This window comes from Orbicella faveolata, unplaced genomic scaffold, assembly GCF_042242905.1.
Source record: "Orbicella faveolata isolate gen_17 unplaced genomic scaffold, um_ofav_v1 contig_35, whole genome shotgun sequence".
Lineage (NCBI taxonomy): Eukaryota > Metazoa > Cnidaria > Anthozoa > Scleractinia > Merulinidae > Orbicella > Orbicella faveolata.
In genome coordinates, this window is record NW_028301564.1 from 14,709,969 (window position 1) to 14,732,101 (window position 22,133).

Sequence of the window (22,133 nt, forward strand, 5' to 3'; positions counted from 1 at the left end):
CGTGGATTACTCTGTGACTGAGAAATTCTAAGCGGAATTTTTGTTTCCTGTAAACAATTTTCGCGTTGAGATTTTATTGCCGCATTTGCGTCGCATTCTACGTCAACACGTTTGCGCGGGTTTCCGGAACGCGGATAATGTGCTCCCTAAAGAAAGACACTGAAACGCGATGAAAACAGCTGTCTCCAACAGTCGTAAAACATCATGAATATTCATGATACATAATAAAACTCTTCATTTCTCAATATTTTTTTAAGGATCTTTGATGCAAATATATCTCGTAACTGAAAATGGTCGCCATAAATAACTCCTTTGTCTGGTGAAATCAAATATACCACCATTTATCGCTAAAAGGGGTAGGGAAAACTCGCTTCGCGTTTCCAATACGACAGGTAGAGAGGGTATCGCCATTATTTCGTCTTTAAAGTTTCATCTTGCCACGGGTAGCTCTTTCATATTTGTACAGCTAAAACGACTGCGTTCAAGTCAAGCTTTTATTTATTTCGTTCCTTTGTTCTATGCCCGGCGCTGATTGGCTAATTTTCTGTCCTGATCACTTGCTCCGCGCATGGCTACTAAGGCGCTTGCGGAGTCAAGACTCGATCTCTCAAGCCACATGGCTGAATGGTAAAGAAAAGCTGAAAATTCACCGGATATTTCAGGTTGTTTGGCTTTAGGAGAACGTAGGAAACCTTCGCGGACGCAATCTGAGACTATCTGCTCTTCGTGTGTGGGGTTCAGGGTTGTTCGTCGGCTGAAGGTTGCCTTGTGGAATAGTTTGAAATACGTCGACGTAACAACACGTTAACTTCGTATTATGACTGAAGTCGAAAGCGTTTCTAAGACGAAACTCGATATCGTGGAGGATGAAAATCACGTTGCCAACAGTTGTGAACATGTCAAAGAACACGTAGAAGTTCAAAACCATACTGCTGATGGAGAGGAAAACGGAATTTTGAGCGAAAACACATCACAGAAAGAAGTGAACCGCAGTGATCCCGTTGAAGCACCTCCCCCGCCAAAAAATCCTTGGACAAGGCACTTGAAAAGTAATGGCGAGAAAGGTACTCACAAGAAGCTATCCTTTTCTTCGACTGTTGTGTTAAACAACTGTTCTCAAGCCTCTGTGTGTATATTTCTTTCAGAAGAAGCAGCAAAACCAACCGTTGTAAAAGCCGCAAAGCGAAAGGGCAAGGTAGGAAACTCAGGGGTATGGTGTTAGGTAACAAATTTTGCTCGCTCGGGAAGGCAGCGGGACATTTATTCAGGTGTTCTTCTCTGTTCTGTTATACACAGGGGAGCGAGTTTACAGATATAACCAACTGGCCAACTCCTGGGGAATCTACAGCCTCCTCTAAGGACGGAAAGGTACGGACAATTGACGAAACTCGGGGGGTACAATTCACAATAGATGTGCATTTTTACATGTATTCGTATCTTGTTTGTCCTTGTCTATTTACGAGAAACGTTGCCTTGTTGATTCCTCTAATGCCTTGTTTGTTTTCTTCTCCTTAAGGCGACTGTTATCAAGAAAGAAAATGCCGAAAACGAACTTTCAGGTGATGACGAGAACCAGAAAACAACGCCGAAGAAAAAAGGTTCAGTTATCTAATTACACTCGTTTAAAGTTCGGTCTACAAACAGTGGACTAACTTTGGCTTCTAGAGATTCGTTTGTGTTAGACTTACCACCGACTTGCTAAGGTTTCAGCTTAAAATATTAATGAGTCGTATTTCTGGAAAAAGGGGGACATTTAATTGGGCATAGAAGTACAAACCTTCTCTTCTTTTTCTCATAATAGCACCTCAAACAGGAAAGATAGTAGTAGTAATTCTTTTCTTTTCTTAACCCTCATTTTAATATTGCAATATTTTCTGACCTTTCACATGTTTTCAGTTTTGTTGGGGTTTCAGATACACCTTAGAACTATCTTTTTTTTATGAGAATTTTTCACCATCTTTGAAGACAATAATCACTCATTCAAATTCAATTATTTTTGTGCCACCTTATGTTGCTTGTTCTTTCACAGTGTATGCACATGTTACTGGCTACCTTCTGGGACTGGCTTCCAGGGGCCAGTTGTTCGAAGGGTTGATAATGCTATCCACCAGATAAATAAACCACACTATCCCCTGGATAGTGATTTATCCAGTGGATAGCTTTTTCCATCCTTTCAACTACAGGGGCCAGGTCCACTAGAGGGATATTAGTTTTTTTTGAGAGGCATTTTTGTCCCTTTGTTTTGTAGGGCCTCATCTGCAACCAATCCTCTTAATTTTCAAATTTCCATTTGTGTCTTTGAACTTCTAATATGTTTGAATCTTCCCCTGCCTTAGAATGGCAGTACAATGTACTTAGTAATTATACAGTAGAACCCTTGATTTTTCAACCCTCCAATAACTTAACCAAGTGATGTTTCCCTCCCCTTATTCAAACATTGTAATCTTACCCAACATTTCTCAAACTGCCCAATTTTTCAAGTCAATATTCATTTTCTTAGAAATTCAAAAAATCTGGTTTCCACTGTACCCAAATGTATGTACATTTATTGCCCAACAAATCATCCTGTCCAGCCTGCAAAAGGGTAGTCAGTGAGCGATATGCTTTATTGTGGACGCTCTTTTAGTGATTTTGCTCTTGTTTCTCTGAGGTTGAATGCACCGAGTGGTGGTTTAAAAATACAAATTAATAGCTATATTTAGAAATTTGAAATTTACTTGTCTTGTGTTTTGGCTCGAACAAGTGTTGATTAATTTCAATGTGGTATATTATGACTACATTGCTTTGTTCCCAATTCGAATTATGCAAATCTTGATTGAAACTCCAACAATTATCATTCTAACTGCAGTTGTCTAGCTGCTTGTCTGAAATGTGTATACTGTCTACGCTATACTAATTTTAGCTGTTTGTAATTGGAACTCCAAAATTCACAACCCAACCAACATTTCTGTCAATTAAAAATACTACTATTATAATTCAGACACTGTCTAAAACCAAAATTGAAATTAAACTGGAGATCAACATTGTCTTAGCAAGTGCAAGCAAATTTTTTGGTGATACATATATAATGTCATTGATGATCCTTGATGATCAAAAAACCTGATTGTCATTGGAAATTTTGGCCAGTCATCTCAGAGAAAGAGTTATTGCTAATGTCTATCCACTGAAAAATCCCCCAAGTGAAGCTCATAATAAATACAGTAACTGATAATCTGCAAAATGACCTCCGAGCTTGATTCAGCTCCAGGGAAACAAATCACCACTTTTTTCTTCAGCTACAGGTATTGCAATCTGTGTTGCATAATTCTACTTTTCAGTGCTAACACTGTCTCATTAAGAATTCTGTTACAGTAATATGGCATTCTAAAGTGCAATCCCCTTTTTTCATTTCTGATTTTCATAATACTGTATGTTTGTTAGTACAAAGTTATTGTGAGCAGTATTAAGAATTTTGAACCATAAGTTTGATTTGGTTATTTAAAAAAAACCCCCAAATAAACAAACAAACAAAAATTGTTGCCATGGTAGTATACCATTCCTCATTATTGCTCAAGAAAGGTTTTGTGGCATTTTTAGTATGAGGGCACTTGCATCTTTACTAATCATCATCCTTACTAATGCAGTTCTGCTGTTAGTGGATGTTCCCCTTAAGTATGGTCAGAGGAAAAAAAATTTGTTGGACAGGCTTGTGCAATGTGTGTAATTGTTGCAGCTGTTTTTATTCTGTCAGGCTAATTGGCATCATGTTTGCCTGATTTGTTTGGTCTTTTTTGGCTACATACAGAGTTGTACATTGTTTTCAAGGATGATAAATGATGTATTATTAGAACTTTGCATCTCTAGTCTTGTTTGAGAGTAAATATAACCTACTTTTGTCACAAAATGTAAAAGCTAAAGTCTCGTGGTTGGTTGCTAGGCTGCTTCAATAAGAGAGTGTCATTCTTTTTGTTTAATGTCAGTTTATGGTCACATTGTAGGGGCAGATATAACTTGAATGTGCTTTTTTTTTTTGCGGGGGGGGGGGGGGGGATTTTATCAACATTCCAGTTTAGTCTTCATGTTTTCCAAAAAGGGGGGAAATCCATGTCAGAAAAAAAAAATGCTACATAAATATCCAGTTTTTTTTTTTTTTTGGCAACTTCCAGTGCAGATTGTTTACTGTAACGAATGTTTTCAAAAGGGATTTTATTGTAAGTTAATCACCAAACAAAAATTCTCAAATTTCTTTTTTAAACAAACCAGCACATGTAATAGAAGTGTCCTATATAAGAGAGCTTTCTTTGCGCTGTTTTATTGCATTGCTTGTTGCTCTCTTTAATAATTATTTTGTATGCAAGAATATTGCAGTTTTATCTTGCCAGTATTTGCAAAATGGCTTCCATAAAGGGTAGCATATGTTTATATTTTTAACCCGTAAGTATGTCAGTCAAATCAGGTAATTTTGGAGAGTTAGCATCATAAAAAGTATAACTACAGTGCATTTTTTGTTACCGTCTGATTTATAAGTGAAAAAAAAGTCAGCAAAGCAGAAAGTGCATTTGTTTAGTAATTAATTGTACAAGTAAGGAGAGAAAATATCTGGATATTTTGTCCAATTCCATTCATTCCTGTACTTGTGTGATAGATCTAATCAGGTTGAGTTGCTAAAATGTCCAAAATCTAATTTCTCCTTGAAATTTCTATACATTAAGCAAACAGGTAATGAGAAAGTAAATTTAAACTGGGGGATATTGTTTTGTTGAACAGTGTTTCACCAAATACACCAAATGTTTCTATTAGAACAGGTATTGATAGGAATATTTGGTTTTCATTAACTTAGAGTATTCAGAGTTTGTTACTGAAAGTTTGGAGGTACTAGAAAGTCTATATTGAATGAATAATCCAAGAGTGATATAGTTTCGATGATACTGGTCCACAAACACAATGGTATGGCTCTGTTTTTTTTGTTTTTGTTTTTTTTAAGCGTGATTCATCCCTTTGATCTCAAACCATAGAAGATACTTTTTCATTCCTGAGAACAGTACAGTTTAGTAATTTTGTATCAGATATCTTGTAAACTGGCTCGTGACTGCAATACGTTTGTGCCCCTAGACAAATATTCGTTTGTTTATTCTTCTCTGTTTACCTGGTAATCCAAACAAAACATTGTTGAGATATCAGTTCTCCATTGGTAATTGATAAATAAGGGTAATCTGGGATTACCTGAAACTCTGAGTTGAAACTAATCAATCTTTTTCAAATCTGGAGGGTTGAAATTCCATTTATATTAGTAATATTATTTTCAACTGATTTACAGGTGGTCGTCAAAAATGGGTCCCTTTGAATCTTGAAGGAGCTGAAGGTGCCACAGAAAATTCTAGCAATGACGCTGTGTCAGACAAATCGCCAACATCACCAGAAGCTGCCTCCCCGACAGCTGTCAACCCAAAGCCAGCTAAATCGCCCACCAACAGGTTCAATTCAGGTGGCACGCCTGGAAACATATCCCCTGTTAGGGGTGGTAGGGGTGGACGTGGAGGAATGAGAGGTGGGCGTGGTGGTCGGGGACGACAGCGCTCACCAAGAGGTAACAATATCAGTCGTGCAAACAGTATGGTTTGTTTGAACCTGTTTTTGCAAATATACATAACAATTATCCCATGAGGGTGTGTTGGATATGAGTTACCTATAATCATCTCATATCCAACAAGCACGATATAGAAAACTACACTAAAATAAAAATAAAAATGCCTCAAAAAGTCACTCGTTTGCTGACCATACTTGTAGAGCATGGTATAATGGCTCATAACCCATGATGGCTAAGCTGATGAAAACTCTCAAATTGCATTATCCAGTGATTCAGTTTTTAGTAATTCCCATTGGCAGATGCCTCTTTAAGCACACACTTATTTATGGTGTGTAACCTTGTTAATGTTTGGTTTTAGGAGATGGTCATCAACAGATGCCATACAACTCAGCCTACCGACAACAGTTTGGGTATCAGATGTATAATGGAACAACTTACTTTGCACAGCCACAGTATGGTTCCAATCAACCTTACAACACCAACTTTTACTACAATTCTGGGAACTACATGCCTGCCACAGCTGTAACTTTGGACAACGGCACCCTGAAAGAGTATGTCAAGAACCAAATGTAAGTTCAGTTTTTGCTTGAGGGAAAATTTGTTGTTGCCCCCATTTTAGGTCAATGTTACTTTTTGCAATTTCTGGAATTGAGCAGTTTCATTGTGGCCAGTTTATGGAAGGCTTACAAAGGTTGTCACAAAGTTTTGAAGCCCTTTCGTTGTCTGAATAGACAGCTGATTATGCCATCTTTTTCCAAAGAATCTGGCAAATAGCTCAGCGAAGTAGCCAGCTTAGATCATGGTGGGCAACTGAAGCTTGTTGATGATACAGTGTGCATCCTACATAAGCCTTCATGTGTTCTAAGAAAACTGTGCATTTTGGATCACTAGTTGATCTTTTGTTTCTTTATTGCAGAGAGTACTACTTCAGTGAACAGAATCTTCAGAAAGACATCTTCTTGAGACGCCAGGTATGAAGACAACTTATGTTGTCTTGTACATAGTGTTTATCAAATGAACATGTGCCTTTTTTATTTTTAAATTTTTGAAGTTCACGCTTGTTGTTGAATTTCCCACAGATGGACAGTGAAGGTTTTATTCCTATTGGACTGATCGCAAGCTTCTATAGAGTTCAAGCACTCACACAGGACTTTAACCTTATCTTAGAGGTTTGTACACATTGATTGTAGTCTATGCATGCAATGCTAAGGAGCATCATGTGCATTCAAGGTAGAAATCTGTTCCTTGGAGGAAAGTGCTGCTGTTCTGCATCAAGGGCCATGTCTAATATGACTCTTGTTTTTCAAGGTGATAAATAACCTCCTCAGATACCTTGCGAGTGGACAGGCTATAAATTTAATTGTACTCTTGCTTTATCAAGATCATGTTCTGATATGACTCATTGTGCTTCAAGGTGATAATTTAAACTCCTTGCATACCTTGGTAGGTTTATTTAATTTTATTATCACAATGTGATGTGTTACTTACATGTTGGACAATTCTTTTGAAATGTTACAGGCTCTAAAAGGCAGTGAAGCTGTAGAACTTGTTGATGGTAAAATAAGGAAGAAGGATAACCCTGCCATATGGGCAATTCCTCCAGACCAACCCATCACAGGTACTGATACCACATTATGTACTTTGCATAAGTAACTTTTTCTCCACTCTTTTGAGTGCCATTCTATCACATATTCATATATATAGAGTGGGATTCTCATCAAGAGCTGGCTGTCAGCCAAACAAAATTGGCTACTTCGATTTCTGAGCTGCCCACTTTTGGAATGTGACTGAACCTTGACTGTCTTTTTCTGAAGACTGTCAAGGCTGTTAAGAGAGGGGGCTTGAGGTCAGGGTGTGGTGTATGCTTTCAATTAATGAAAACCCTGTTTACAGTGCAGCATGTTATTTTGCAAGGTACTTCCTCAGTCCCCTCTAAACAACTACATTATACAGAAAATGGTTTTTTATATACATTCTTTACTGCTTGCTCATTAACCTGTGTGAGGATACATGCATATATGTATGCATGTATCAACAACAGGTGAATATTGTCAAATGACGTGTGTGTTAATAATTTGCGTGCAGAATGAGAGGTTTCATTAAGCAGAATTTCAGTTGTCTCCTTGAGTTGCTTACTCTTGATAGAGATGTCTGAATGAAATTGCTGCCATCATCATCTGGTGACATCAGTAAACAACCTGAGGAGACAAGATAAATTGTGGCTAAATTTCAGCATTGTATTATTTTGATGTTAGAATAAAAAGGAGAAAAATCATTCTTTCTATTGAATGTTTACATTTATGGTAAAAATAACCAGGGGACAACTTAGTTTTGATATTCTAGGTTTGTTGATGACGACATCGACAACAATAGCAGCAACAACAACATAAGGGCCTATCTACATTTATCACAGTTCTTTACTGTCACTAAGCTTGGGCTTATTTTTGTCGTTTTCCTTGCTAGTTGAGAACACTATCGTGCATGTTTATGAACCCGTTTCTCCAGTGACACAACAGGCCACAACAGGTATGAGTGCTTAGCATTCATTGCCATAGCTCAACCATGCAATAAATTGTGAAACTCTCTCTTTAAATGTACAGAGATATTACCCAGAGATACTTGCTGCAACATTTTTCTGTCCCAGAATCCAGACTTTTTCTTTTCATGCAGTCAGAACCAAGAGATCTTCTAATAACCTGTGAAACCAGTCTTGTAGAGTAAAACCAACGTGGCATAATTTGTATTTGTTTTTAGTGTACTTAGTCCAGTTAGGTAGTTGTGAAAGTACCTGAAACATTTCCAACTAGATTTACAATAATATTACGTTTTTTTTTTTTCAGAAGTTGAGGTGACAGCTAATATGGAACTACCTAAACCAGATAACAGGGTTGCCAACCTTGACAATCCTAGTGAGATAATCAGGCAAGCACAGAAGGAACTGGTGTTCAATAACTCGTCCAATAAAGAAGATCACCAGAAACGTACTGAACAGAAAGGTACTAGAGGCAGGCATTATTAGCTTTAGAAGGGTTTTTCATTATTGTACAATCTGTGTGCCAGTGCACACATATTTCTTGGAAAACCAGTCTCATTGATGGGTAAGATTTTTTACCTAGGGAACTTTTCCTGTAATGCAACCCTTTTGTAATGCCTTTGATTGCTTTGTCCATGAAATGCACTTGTAAATTTGCAGTATCCAGCGGTCATTCTAAAATTGATTATTTTTTAAATCTTCATTCATTGTATGATCTCTAATATTGTGGTTTATTTATTAAATAAACGTATAGACTAAGGAACAAAACCCTTGCTTGAATGTCATATAAGAGCTGCTGGTTCTTTACTGATGGCTTGGTAATTTGTGTTTCTTTGCAGAAACCAAAAAGCAGGATCCCGAAGCATGGACCGAAGTGAAAAGAAGAAAACCGTCATCATCAAAAGCAGATAACAAGGTCAGCATACATTGAGTGTGTGTGTCATTTAAAGAGTTTTCAGCACTGTGTTTGTTTTAACTGACCCAAAAGATATTTGCAAACACATTGCTCTGAACATGAACACTAGTACTGTTTGAATCATTTACTCTGTTTGTGTGCACTGTTTTTGTCTCTTTCTAAATCTTTTTTTTGTTTTGTCTTGTTTTGTTCCCTTAGGTGGCTGGTTTCTCTAACGACCAAGAAGAACTGGACTTTCAGTTTGATGAAGAACTAGAACACCAAGGAAAACAGCCAACAATTTGCTCTGCTGATTGGTGAGTTTTACTCCTGAAAAGTAAACATACCCATTTGGAAAGATTGAATTTCTTCCCACTCTTTTCCAGTTAGAGTATGATGGCCAAGTGGTGATGGTTGTCTCGTTGGATCTGGGGGAATTACATGTGCAGGGTCCGAAGTTAACTTTTTAAGGCAGGTGCCAACTGGCGACTGAAATTTTTTTTTCAGTCGCCATATGGAAAAATGAAATTTTTCCTTCACAGCGAAACAGAAACGAAAATTTTTGGCCGCCATGGGCTTGCCAGCAAAATATTTGCAATTGATGTAATCAGGAATCAAACCAGTGTGCAAATCATCTTTTGACTACTTTGACAGATCTACATTTCCGCCTTTTGACGCCCAGAGAATATCTAAATCTTCAACTAATTTCTTCACGGATGTTCCGTCTCCACCTTGTAATAAATTACGGAAAGATTTCAGAACATCTTTGGACACCAAATTGCCCGAATAAATATTTATGGTGAAAGAATGCACGTGGCCTGTGGCGCCTGCAATACGTATGTTATGGGAAACCGCTGAAAAAACATGGGCGCGAAGCTTCGCACTAATCGCAGCTGTGAAACGTTGTGGTAGATTTATAATGAGGAAAATCGGTTTCATACTTCAAAAGCAGCGGGAAGGTAAAAAGTAAGTGCCCAATTGGCGGGCAGCTTTGAATTTCATTTTAATCGATTTGGCTGAAAATCAAAGTTATTGTATAATTGTCGTGGCATGAAATAGTTAATCGCCCGCTGGCGACCAGCTGTGAAATTCTGGTCGCCAGAGCAAAATTTTTAGTCTCATTGGTGACCAGGAAAGCGCAATTTCGGACCCTGATGTGGCTAAATGCAATTTAGGCAAAGTTTGAGTCAAGCCAATGCTGGCAAGTGGTCCCACAGCAGGACCATGCTCTAAGGAATCTCTTACAGGGTTTTGTAGGGCTTACATGTTTTGCTTGCCAGATCCTTAAAGAGCCTGATCCTTAGAGAAGTCACAAACCATGTTTGTATATATATGCACCGAGTCAGTGATTTGTTTGTTTGTTTGTTTGTAGGGATGATGATTCAGATGATGAAATAGATGATCAAGACATACACAAAATAATGATCGTCACTCAAACCCCACCTCCAGTCAAGAAACATGACAGGACAGGAAGCTATGTCACCAGAGTTAAAATGACACAGGAACTTTCCAAAGCAATTAACGATGGACTTTACTACTATGAGCAGGTATAAAAATATGGGTTTAGTTGAGTGAACGGTCAGTCAACAGTTGAGGTCATGTAAGGATGTTTGTTGGTATGCAGTGCACAAAGTTGCTGTTGTAAGAGAAAAGCTAGGAAAATGTTAACCCTTTGAATACCAACTACGCATATATGAGTAATTAATGGTCGTGCTCTTTGTACCACTTGTCATCAGATATTCTTGATAAGCATATAGTAGTGCTAGGCTAGCCCTTTCCGCACAATGGTCAGGTTTAGATATCGACAACATTATCAGTTTTAGGGCAAAAACGGTGGTAAAATGGTCCACAACGCCTATGATTGATCAAGGTCCATTTCTAGGCTTCACTCGTAATTAACATCCAACTTTTCACTACAGCCAGAAACAACATACAGTGCAAAAGGTAGTCAGTGTAAAAGAGCCGAGAAAAACAGAAAGGAAAGGGCCAACAAACGAAATTGAGAACGGTTAATGGCAAAAAAAAAGAAAGTCCAAATTTTGGCTTATGCGCGTGCCCAGACTTGAAGTTTTGCTCAATTTTGTACCTAATCCTCGAAAAATCTCTCCTTTTAGTAGAAAAAAGCTTTTTTAGCAAAACGTAGGCTTATTTAGCGTCATGGCAGCTAAAAACCTGACTAAACAGTTAAAAACGGTATTTTGGGCGAAACTTTGGTATTCAAAGGGTTAATAGGTGTAACACCACCGCAGTTTTCTCACAACAAGATAATAGACTGTTACTTTGTTTTTCTTTAGGATCTTTGGGATGACAGTGATGATAGTTATCTAAACAGGAAGGTATGTGTTGGCCCTTTTGACTGTCTCTGGGTGAATAGGCAAAATAAATCTGTCAGCTTGATTTTCGTTGACCAATATTTCACCAGATTATTCAAGGCTAGTTTTATTCCTTAAGAATTGTAGGTAATAATTTGAAAGCTATTTACAGATTCCATTGACACCTGTGCCGCCCGTAACTGCCCATGCGAAAAACTTCTCCATTTCCCTGTGCTGCCCGTAGCCGCCCGAAAAAAAGCACATGGGGACAATTGCCTTTCCTACCCTCCCTGAAGATTCTTTGGTTCCCCTATTGTTCTATTGTTCTTGAGGACAAATAAACCAATCAGAATGGACTTTCTGAGCATATTTTCAGAGGACTTTACGGGTCCTAGAAAGACGGTTTTTCTTCTTAAAATCGCGCGCTCGAAAAGTGCAGGTAACATGGTGCGTTGCGGTCCAAATCTAAAAAACTTCCAAGGTCTTGTTTTCATTCCTAACACGGATAAATTACTGCTTTGGGCTTTAAAATAGAAAGAAAAAATACAAATCAATGTTCAGGTGGCCTCAGAATGGAGGATCAAGGAATACAGAGTCCTCAAAACTTTCTGGTGAAGAAGTTTTTCTTCCTACAACCGCCGAGAAAACATGAAGATTGGAGCACTTTCAAGTAAGTTTCGACGACAGATCGCAGGTTTAAAGCGGCTTTTCGGATTTCAGAAACAAAAATGGTGATGTACATTATTACTTTGAAGTTGAATTCAAGTTTTGGAATGATTGGTAAAGCCACGGGCGTTGAAATGACTGCAAAAGCCGCGGCAAAAACTCAAGCTTTCGCGTTAGCGTGAAGAATAATTTGAACATGCGGTCATGCAGCGAAGCACGTCTGCGAAATTTTGAACAATTTTTTGCTTTTAGATAGGTTTCTTCGTCTCAGCTTGAATGAAAATTTATTGTTATTGAACTTCCTTTCGCATCTCTTTCATTTGGTTCCCTGTATTTGGGAATTTTAGGTTTTAAAAGTGAACAGTAACTTGCACGCTGGATTTCTGCATATTTAATTTACGGCAACCTCTAGGCGCTTTGTATATTAAGTTTATTCGCTTCGTTCAAATATTTTTTGGAGTCTTATTCAGCTACTACAGAACCGCTCAGAAAAGAACTAAATGGCCACTGATTTAACACAGTTGAAATACGACTGATCTCAAAATAATTCGCTTGTTTTTGTCGTCTTTTTGATTTACGACTTTCATCTTTCTTTCGCAGGGCCGTAAGATTTTCGTCGCGCGGCGAAAAAATTACTTGATTTCTTGATTTCAGATTGATTTTTGCATGAGTTCTTCACTTTTATTTTTCGTTGTTTTCTCAAATGTTAGCCATTATAGTGCAAGAAATTCAATTCTGTTGTATTTGGTTTCGTTTTTGTCCTCCAAAGTCAATAATTGACTCATTTTCGCAAAGTCAATTTTCTCAGCTTCTGTGGGACATTTTGTCGTGCGGTAGAGAAATAATATAATTTCTTGTTTTCTCATCAGTTTTACACATTAGGTTGAGTTCTGTTTGCTAATATTTTTTAATATTTTGACCCTTCATTTATTCAACTTTAAATAAACGATGTCTTGAAACCTGATCCTGTGTCTGTGGTTACTGCGCATATGGTTTATTTTTGTGCTTTCGCTCATTCAGAAATATTCCAAAAAACGCCAGGGAATTAGGGGTGGGTCGCGGGCAATTTCATTCAGGCCTCAATGGGTTAATGTTGCTCTACTGGAACCTTGATGCCTGGAAAATCTACTTGTTGGTATGAGTTGTTTAGCTGAAGTTTGAGTGCAATTGTTGTTTCTCGTTCATAGATTGTTCTTTCTTCATCAATGAAACGCGTTGAAATTGTAAGTCAGGACAAATTCAACTACCAGCGTGATGCACTAGAACCACCAAGAGCTCGTTCATTCACAGAGGCAGGATTCCCTCCACCCAGCCCTCCCATAACAACAGTTCCCCACACTGCTCTTTCACCATCAGCAGAAGTGTTCCGTCCCCGAGCCAACACTGCCCCCACCGAACCCCTGTCTAGATCTCTCCCGACTGGTGTTCCCGAGTCTCCCAACAAGGAACTCGCACGACATGGATCACGCACACCGAAGAGGAAAGATGTCAAGGTTGCGCCTAGGTTCTTTCCTGCTTTCAGCAAGGAGAATATCAGTGACCAGGTAAGTTTATTTTACTTTTCAATGGGAATCAGTGTTGATTTCCTGTTTCAATTCAATACAGCCTACCATTGACAGAATTGCTGATATTGTACAGTGCAGTGCAATAGGTACAGTTGTTACTACAAAAGTGAAGATGCAGTGTTTTAATGGTTAGCATGTTGAATTTGAGATTGGCAACTGAACAGATTTAGTGCAGCCACCCTTGTGTTTTGTTTTAGGCAAGACATTTTACTTGCATGGCCAAGGGCTTCATCAAGGTTTTTAGCAGGAAGGCAGCTGGATTTCACAGGCTGGCAAATGTTCTTTTTGAACTGAACTTCTTTTTGAGCAAAAAAAAAATTTTCGAAAATGATCAAACCAGGCAGACAATGTTATTCTCACTGCCAGTCACTTCACATCATGCTTGGTCCCTGGTGGTGCCTCTTTCATGGCAGATGTACATAATGGCCCCCATCAAATTGTTAGGAAAACCTCATTGATTTTATTGAAATTCTGTGGGTAATAAGGATAAAAATGATGACACTCTTACATGTGAATTTATTGTGGATTATGTTGTTCTAATTCCATGTATATTTACATCTTGCTATCAGGGTCCAAAGAAAAGAAAGACAAAATACAGTCAGAATCCACCTGTGGAACAGCATGTTGGCTGGGTGATGGTCTCCAAGGAGTATCCACCACCAAGAAGGTATGTGCAATTGTTTGCAACATAAAATCCAGTACAGTTGAACCTCCAGTTGTCTGACACCCTGGGGTTCAGCATTAACTTGTTTTATATCAGCGTCTAAAATTTAGCACCTTTGTCTGTTTGGCTTGTGGGTGGGGTCATGGTTTACAGTCTCCAGTTGTTGCTAATGCCTGAGCTCTCACACATGTGAGCTTTGACGCTTCATTCTTCAAGCTTGGCATTGTGCTGTGTGCAACGTTTTGGTGTTTCCTTACCCTGCCCTCCATGCAGTAGTGCTTTATTGCCCTCTGTTTGGGTGTTATTTCATTTCATTCCTCTTTTGTTGGTGGTGGTGTACTATCCACTATTTCCACTGAACCTACAGGTGCGTTTGACAGGCGCAGGGGCAAGCGCCGACTTGTTGGCCGTGTGGCTGAGTTGTGGGTAGGGCAGGCCAAGGCGGTATTCTACCGCCTCAGGCTGGAGTTTGCAGTTTTATATCACCAGGCTCCTGGGAACCCAACCTCCAATTGCATTGTAGGGGTTAAAAATTGATAGTGCTAAAAAATCTCTTGGGTACATTGTGTCCTAGGGACTACATGTATTAAATCAGTTCAGGGAGAAACTGTTCCTGCCATGGACAGGGAAACGGGTATATGTTGTTAACTTTCTCTGCCACTGTTTTTTTCTTGTAGTCCAAGCTACAGTGTCTCAGAGGGTATGGCTCCTGTTGTTGGTAGTTATGGATCAACACCACAACCAATCCCACGCTTCCAGCATCCCTCACATGAACTTCTACAGGACAATGGCTTTACGCAACAACTCTACTCTAAATATCACAACAAATGTCTGAAAGGTTTGTCAAAGTTAATTAATTTATGTGTATTTACCATCTGTATTCAGGGTTGCAGATAAGTTTTCAAGGTATGGTGTCAATGAGGAATTCCAACGGGTCAATTTCCAATGCTCCCACCAAATCATCATAAATTTTCTATTAATTTGTCAGGTCATGTTGCTGACCTTGTCGGGTTTTTGACCTGAGACCCCTTGCTTATCTGGAACACTGTGTATTGTTACATTGACACTTAAAACATGCAGCCTGTTGCTTATGACACTCAAGGTCTCAATATTGACAGTCCAACAAACTGGTTGACAGCCTTTTTGTTATTGTCACTTCAGAGAGCTTATTGTTAAGATCACTTTTACTCTGAGATAACTCCAACATACAATACATAATCCTTGCTGTTGAAGGTTTGGCATTAGCTGTGGAACTCCCAGTGATAGCACAGTAAATATTGTTGTACATGCAAGATTTTCTTCAAAACAATAATTAAAAACAGTCCCATATGAAATCAATTCAGTGCTTTGTTGTGAAGCTGACAGTGACCTTTCATCTTTCTTACAGAGAGAAAAAAGGTGGGAATTGGTCAATCACAAGAGATGAATACATTGTTTAGATTCTGGTCATTCTTCCTGAGATCTCATTTTAATAGGTAAGCACTTGAAGATTATATAAAATTAATGCTTTGGTTAACCTTTAATCCTGGGTTAGCATTAACCGACTTTTGAACAACCTGGCTCTAATTATTTAGAACTTTTGACTAGTTCTCTTAATGAACGCCTTTCCTTCATGAAATGTACATCGTAGTATGCCAGTGGATGTATTTGTTATAAATTATGTATATCTTTATTTTGCTTTTTGGTTTTCAGGAAGATGTATGATGAGTTCAGAGCATTAGCAGTAGAAGATGCCTTAGCGGGATACAGGTATAATTTGTGGCATTAAGCTGTAGTGTACAATGTAGTGTACTAATAGAAGTTGCATCAATGGATCAGTGTATGCATGGGGGTCTTCTTGGGGAAGTTTATGCACTTCAGAGTCCTGCAAACCTTATCATGTCCTAGAAATTGTTTTCCCATCATATCCTTGAACTGCAAGTTTTGAAAAAGTTTTGGAAATACAATGAATACTTGTACTAACCAGTGCTTGTCTTGTCTTTACTCTCAGATATGGGTTGGAGTGTCTCTTCAGATTCTATAGTTACGGCCTTGAAAAGAAATTCAAGGCAGACTTATTCAAAGACTTCCAGACAGAGACAATGAGAGATCATGACCAAGGTATCTGTATGACATGTTTTCTATAGAAATGACCACAAGGTTGACATATAATTGATTATGCTGCAGCTGGTAAAAGTTACCTCTGAACCTGGTCTTATTTCTGGTTTGAGTCATGTTCAAAATTGTGGCTAAACTCCAGATTACATGGCCACTTATTTACATTTCATTGAATCACAAAGGTGCCCATTGTGTAATGCTTCATTCTACGAAAGGTTTTGACACATGGAAAAGAGGTGGTCCAAAGTGGCCATGCCTTCTATAGTTGCTCCTTTGTTTGTCCGTCATTTTAATTGGGATGTTGTTGTTGTTACAGTTACTGTAATGCACTCATGTAACATGTGACATGCTTCACAATTCTGTTCCTCTTGCAGGGAATCTCTACGGTCTAGAGAAGTTCTGGGCATTCCTCAAGTATTACAAAGTGAGTTTTTTCTTCTCCACCTGTTTTGTCTTTTTTACTTTGGTTTTTTTTTTCAATGTAGCAGCTTGTCTCGGTGTGGAGAAAGTTTGTATAGTAATGTTCTAGTGTGATCAACTTTTAAATAATATGTACGTTACTTTTAGGGGAAAACAAGGTTTGAAATTGATCCAGAGCTTCAAAAGCGCTTAGAAAAGTACAAGACGATAGATGATTTCAGGAATGATGTAAGTTAGCATCCACTATGTTGTAACAAAGTTAACCTTCATGTAGTAACTATGTTGCTAGTTATGACTTTGAAGAACTACGTGTAAGACTGCACCGACTACTTCATTTGTATTTGCAAACAATGTGTTCCAAATACTGAAGGAAAATTTTCTGCCTGACAGAGAGAATTCCATACTAGTGTTGCACACAAATCATTATCATGGATACTGTAGAACAGTGATAACTGTGGTGATAGTTTCAAAGTCTTGGGAGTTCGGCATGGAGTGCTCCTGAGTCAGGTGGCAAAGTTCCTTTGAGTCTCAAAGTGTGCTGTTGAGTGTGGAGGTCTCTGAGTTGCCATGGGTGCCACAACTTCACCATATTTTATTGCCAAGTTTGTATACTGGCATTGAGTTTGACCTGTGATAGACTTGCCTACTATTACTAAATAAAAATATTTGAGGGTAGGGGTGGAGGGGGACTAAGTAGTAGGAAAGTGGATGATGATAAAAAGTAGATGATGAAATAAGGAAGATAGCTGATTGTGATTTTGTTTTCATCCCAGCCAATGAATCAGTTCCCTGTGGACCCACACAGCAACAAGCCACGATCAAGACACAACTCGCACAGTGATAAACACGATCATCACCCTCATGGTTCCAAGGAAGACCCAAAGACCATCAAGGAGGAAAAGCGGAGTCAGAAAAGCAGTGAAAGCAGTGATACAAAAAAGAAGAGTACAGAGAAGAAAACAGAAAAGGAAAGTTCATCAGAAGGAAAAGGCAAAAAGAGTGCTGCAACTGGTAAACAGAGCCATACAGCTTCACCTTCTGAAGCTACTTCAGGAAAAGTTGCATGTGGTAAAAGCACTTCTGGGAAAGCAACTTCCAATAAAAGCCATTCTGGTGCAGGAGTTTCCTCAGAAAGGACAGACGCTAAATGGGAAACTTCTGGAGAGTGTGCGTCAGCCTCTGACAAAGGGGTGACCTCTAAATAAGAAGCGATTGCCACTAAGACATTTGCAATGTACAAGACTTGGTTCTAATTTAAATACCACAAAAAATTTAAAAAGATGAAAACGGGAAAAAAAAAGCAGAAAATCTTTATAATAGTGTGTTATTGACCGACAAACCTGCCTGCAGTCTGCATTGATGCCATCCTGGGAAAAAAGTAGTTATTTACAAGACTAGCTCTAATTGAAAGTGAAAAGAGGATTCTCCAATGCTGTTTGATGAAATTAATTTGGCGATCCTGTACCAAGGCAGTGTTTCACCGTAGTGGCATTCTGTCAACCCAACCAAGGATGAAACAATCAACTGGAAAACATCAATATTGCAATTACAAAGAAATTCCTGCTCATGGAGATCTGGAGGAGTATTACCGGCCACATTCACCATGCGGAACAACTGAGAAGATATCAGTTGGTTATCAACTGTCGTGGAATAAATTTACTGAGTACTATGAAGACGTCTGTTATATAGCAGGGACAAATATGGCTTCATTATGAACTACTGCCACTTGCCCCAGACGCATAGTGATGATTTCCTAACTTCTCTCTGACAAATGTTAGACAAATTCATTTGGCCCAGTTGTGAGAAGCAAAGATGTAATCATCTCTAGAGAAGTATCTTGACTTGAACCAAACTCTCCAGAGGAGAAATATATCTCAATACATGATGACTTGAGTAGTAGGCTGAGAGATTCTCTCACGTGCTTTAAAACTACGATATTTAAAATTATTTTTATCATTGTCAAGGTGAGTCAAACCTATGGTATTGCTGTTATTAATTGGGTTTATCACAGAGGAAATTTATTGAATTATATATAGTGTTAGAATTGCACAGAAATACTGATTGCTTCCCTCAGTTCAGTAAGGTCTTGCAGTCAATTCACTTCAAAAAGTACAAGTACATTCGGGTTGCTCTAAGTGACATGCGAAATATAACTGTTGCTGTTTAGTGATTGGCCACACTTAACTAACTTTTAAATGAATACAGCAAATGTATTTAGTTAAAATAGCAGTCTCTGATAACAAGAAAACCGAAAGAATTTGTGGTCAAAACAGCATAATTTTGGAACGGAAAAAGCAGTGGATGTTTTCTCGGTACCCCAGCTGGAATCTAGTTCAGTCTAAACATAGCCTCTGATGCTACGAAATTATCCATAACATTTAAGGTCAATCTTTATCAATAATATTGGTGAATGTTTCGTCACGTTTCGAGCTTGTAGTTGAAGATGACAAGCGACATGATCAAAAGCAGTGTGACTGGGCCAAAAACGTTTTGAACATCAATTCTTTAAGTGTGTGCCATGCGGAATGTAAAGCAGGTTTTAAGTATCTTTTAAAGTGAATTGAGTGAACCACTCCAGAGTCCTTTTATGAAGCTCTTTTAAGTGTGATCTAAATTATAACATACTACTTAAACCTGGAGCATTTCTAGTCTGATTTAGTTGTATATAGAGATTTGTAAGTTATTAATCATCGCCCAAAATCTCCCTTTATTAAGGATAACGTTGGACTTGAAAGAACAAAATATAGAAGCTCTGGCGAGAGGTAGTTCATACCTCAAATGTAACTGAAAAACTTTAAGATTTTTCTTTTCTTTTGAGGTGAATTATCATTATCATCATCGTCATTATTATTATTATTATTATTATTGTTATTATTTTGAGTTTGATTTTACAGAAATGTTTGCACCTTCATGAACATTTGGAGAGCATTGAGTAGAGTTTTAAGTATTAATGGTATTGAAGTAGCTTGTAATGTAAAGTTAATTTGCATTTTGATGGAAGGAAATTTGGTCAATCAGTTGAAGGTGAAAACGCGAAAAATGTGAAATTCAAATATACAGTCGGGGGGGGGGGAGATTTGATTGAACTTTCAGGAGGGATGTCGCCTAGCAGCACGACTTAAGGAGCTATGTCACAGTTTGTGCTTCTTGAAATGTTTAGCTTAATTTTTTCAAGTTCGTCGTTTGAAATCCGTGTTAATCTTCTCCGTCCATAACCATCCTTGTTCTTTTATAGTTTATTATCAGTTCTTCGGTGATTTTCTATCTTAGTAAACTACTATTGTCAGGTTTCCTTCAATTTGAAGGTTATTTTGCACGTTGTCGAAATAACGCGAAATGCTGTGACTGAGCTGCTTTAACAAGGTGTTTGTGCTATTTGTGATTGGAATTGGGCATTTTTTGAAACATTTCTCGGTCTTCCAACTGTATATAGAGAATGGTGAGAAAAAATTGTCGGGTGACCAATTTCAGGCATTTGAATTAGGTTATTTATCGCGTCTAACACATCAAGTTATAAAATAATTCTTAAAGAACTGCTGAGCAAAATTTGTGGCTTGTTTAGACTGCGAGCAGTCTTTTATAACATCGTCGAACAATGTGAACGGAGCCAAAGGTTGCGTGACGTGATGTATGGTCACACGCTCTTCGTATTGTGAACGGAGCCAAAGATGACGTGACGTGACGTGATGTATGGTCACGCACTCTTCGTATTGTGAACAAAGCCAAAGATTGTGTGACCTGCGGTCTGGTCACTGACTCTTCGTATTGTTAACGGAGCCAAAGAATGCGTGACGTGCGGTCTGGTCACACACTCTTCGTATTTTCTCACATTGGTCCACGAACTAACCGGAAAAACTGCTCGCGGTCTCTGGCTCGTTAATTTGCATTTCTTTATATAATCTTCATTCTGAGGGTTCCGTTACTCATAGTAGTAGTTGTACAAAGGTAATAACAAAAAAAATCAAATAAATTTATTTTAAAACAACATTCAACGACTTGATTGTCAATGCGTCACACGAAGGGATGGACAGTTTTGATTGGAGGGGAGGGGTGTGGTGTGTGCAACTACTAAAAAATATTCCTACACAAAAAAAAACATGCAAAGCGAGCCGTGTCAAAAAAACATGGAAAAGGTCTAAAAGGAATTCCTGCACACTGAAAAGAAACTTCCTTTCTTAGTTGGGAAGATTGCCTCGTTGCCTCACAAATGCAATGGGTCCTCAAATCCCGGAAAAGCTTGATAAAAAGTTGTCTTCATCACTACCCTTGTTCTTTGCCCTTTTATGATTCCTATTTTTCTGCTTGTTAAAGAATTTAACAAGAAGTATCTAAGAGTAACTTAAATCGACGTTCTGATGTACCCAACATCGTTTTTGAAGGAGCTCAATTCTATCGATATGCACAACTGCACTATGTAACAAGCTTTCAATCTCTATAATGGTTATAAATACATGGAAACGCCGATTAACGTTACTGTGAATATTTCTAGCTTGGAAATCTATTCTTTTGAGTGTCCTTCGAATTTAAAGTACTTTTTTGCCATCAGAAAATGTTTTACACCGTCGCGCCATTATACCTTTAGTACAAAGCGTCACAAGCGCAAATTTGCCTGCCTTCCCCAGCAACAATGCTAATTACGGGTCCAAGATTATATTTTTTACAATCCCAAATCAGAATCTTCCCGCTCATACATTTTTATCAAATCTGAAAGTGGTTGTTTCCCAGGACGACTTCTGAGGGACTGATCGAAAAGTATTGGGGGAGGGGGGCGGCTTGGGCTGGTCGGAGCAGTGAGGGGCTGGATCATCAGGTTTTACAGTCCTTGTAAGGGGGGAGGGTGGGGTGGGTCGTTTAATTGTCAGCTATGCCACGATGATATCAAAGTTAAGCGATTGTTTTCAGGCCAACGAGGTGTACGAAAACGCACAAAATGCGTATGTGCAGCCAACTTTTCCAGTAACGGTAGTCTCAAGACTTCGATTATTTTAAGCAATTATTTTGCAAACGAGTTCCATTTCCTGTTGTGAAATGGGATGACCCACCCCAGGGGTGGTAATGAGATCTGTGATTGTAAGATATCTTAAATATAACGCTCCGTTCCGTGCACGGAATTGAAGTGATCAGCAAATAGTTCGTGTATTGCACATTCAATTACATTCTGATGAGCATTTAGCGCTTTTCATTCGACCATGCAAAAACTCCGGTTTGAATTTCGACGAATTTTCCGGAATTTCAGGAAAAGAGGACAACCTTGTGAGACATACCGAAAATTTTGGAAAGTTTAACCAGTAATTTCCGTTCCATTTGAATTTCTTCATGGAATTTGAGGAATGTTCTGTTGAATTAATGGTTCGCATTTTGAAAATTCTTGGATTTTCTGGAAAATTTCCCAGGAAATTTCCGTGTTGTTTGTCA

The 22,133-nt window shown here is 38.4% G+C and overlaps 1 protein-coding gene across 3 annotated transcripts; it reads left to right on the plus strand.

Moving 5' to 3' along the window:
- Positions 1-572: 572 nt before the first annotated feature.
- On the plus strand, positions 573-20,705 carry LOC110066981 (la-related protein 1B-like). 3 transcript variants are annotated; one of them, XM_089272770.1, is made up of 24 exons: positions 573-1,064; positions 1,146-1,195; positions 1,297-1,368; positions 1,517-1,598; positions 5,297-5,566; positions 5,925-6,135; positions 6,483-6,537; positions 6,646-6,735; positions 7,085-7,184; positions 8,030-8,092; positions 8,407-8,562; positions 8,939-9,015; positions 9,214-9,311; positions 10,367-10,541; positions 11,289-11,330; positions 13,160-13,516; positions 14,107-14,204; positions 14,879-15,039; positions 15,589-15,676; positions 15,894-15,950; positions 16,192-16,301; positions 16,673-16,722; positions 16,866-16,946; positions 17,492-20,705. In XM_089272770.1, exons 1-24 carry the CDS (start codon positions 818-820, stop codon positions 17,921-17,923), a joined length of 3,222 nt encoding a protein of 1,073 aa, XP_089128896.1. In that variant the 5' UTR covers positions 573-817; the 3' UTR covers positions 17,924-20,705. The 3 variants fall into 3 exon arrangements, with proteins under 3 accessions (XP_089128896.1, XP_089128897.1, XP_089128898.1); XM_089272771.1 differs by having other exon boundaries at positions 1,517-1,559; XM_089272772.1 differs by lacking the exon at positions 8,030-8,092.
- The last annotated feature ends 1,428 nt before the right edge of the window (positions 20,706-22,133 follow it).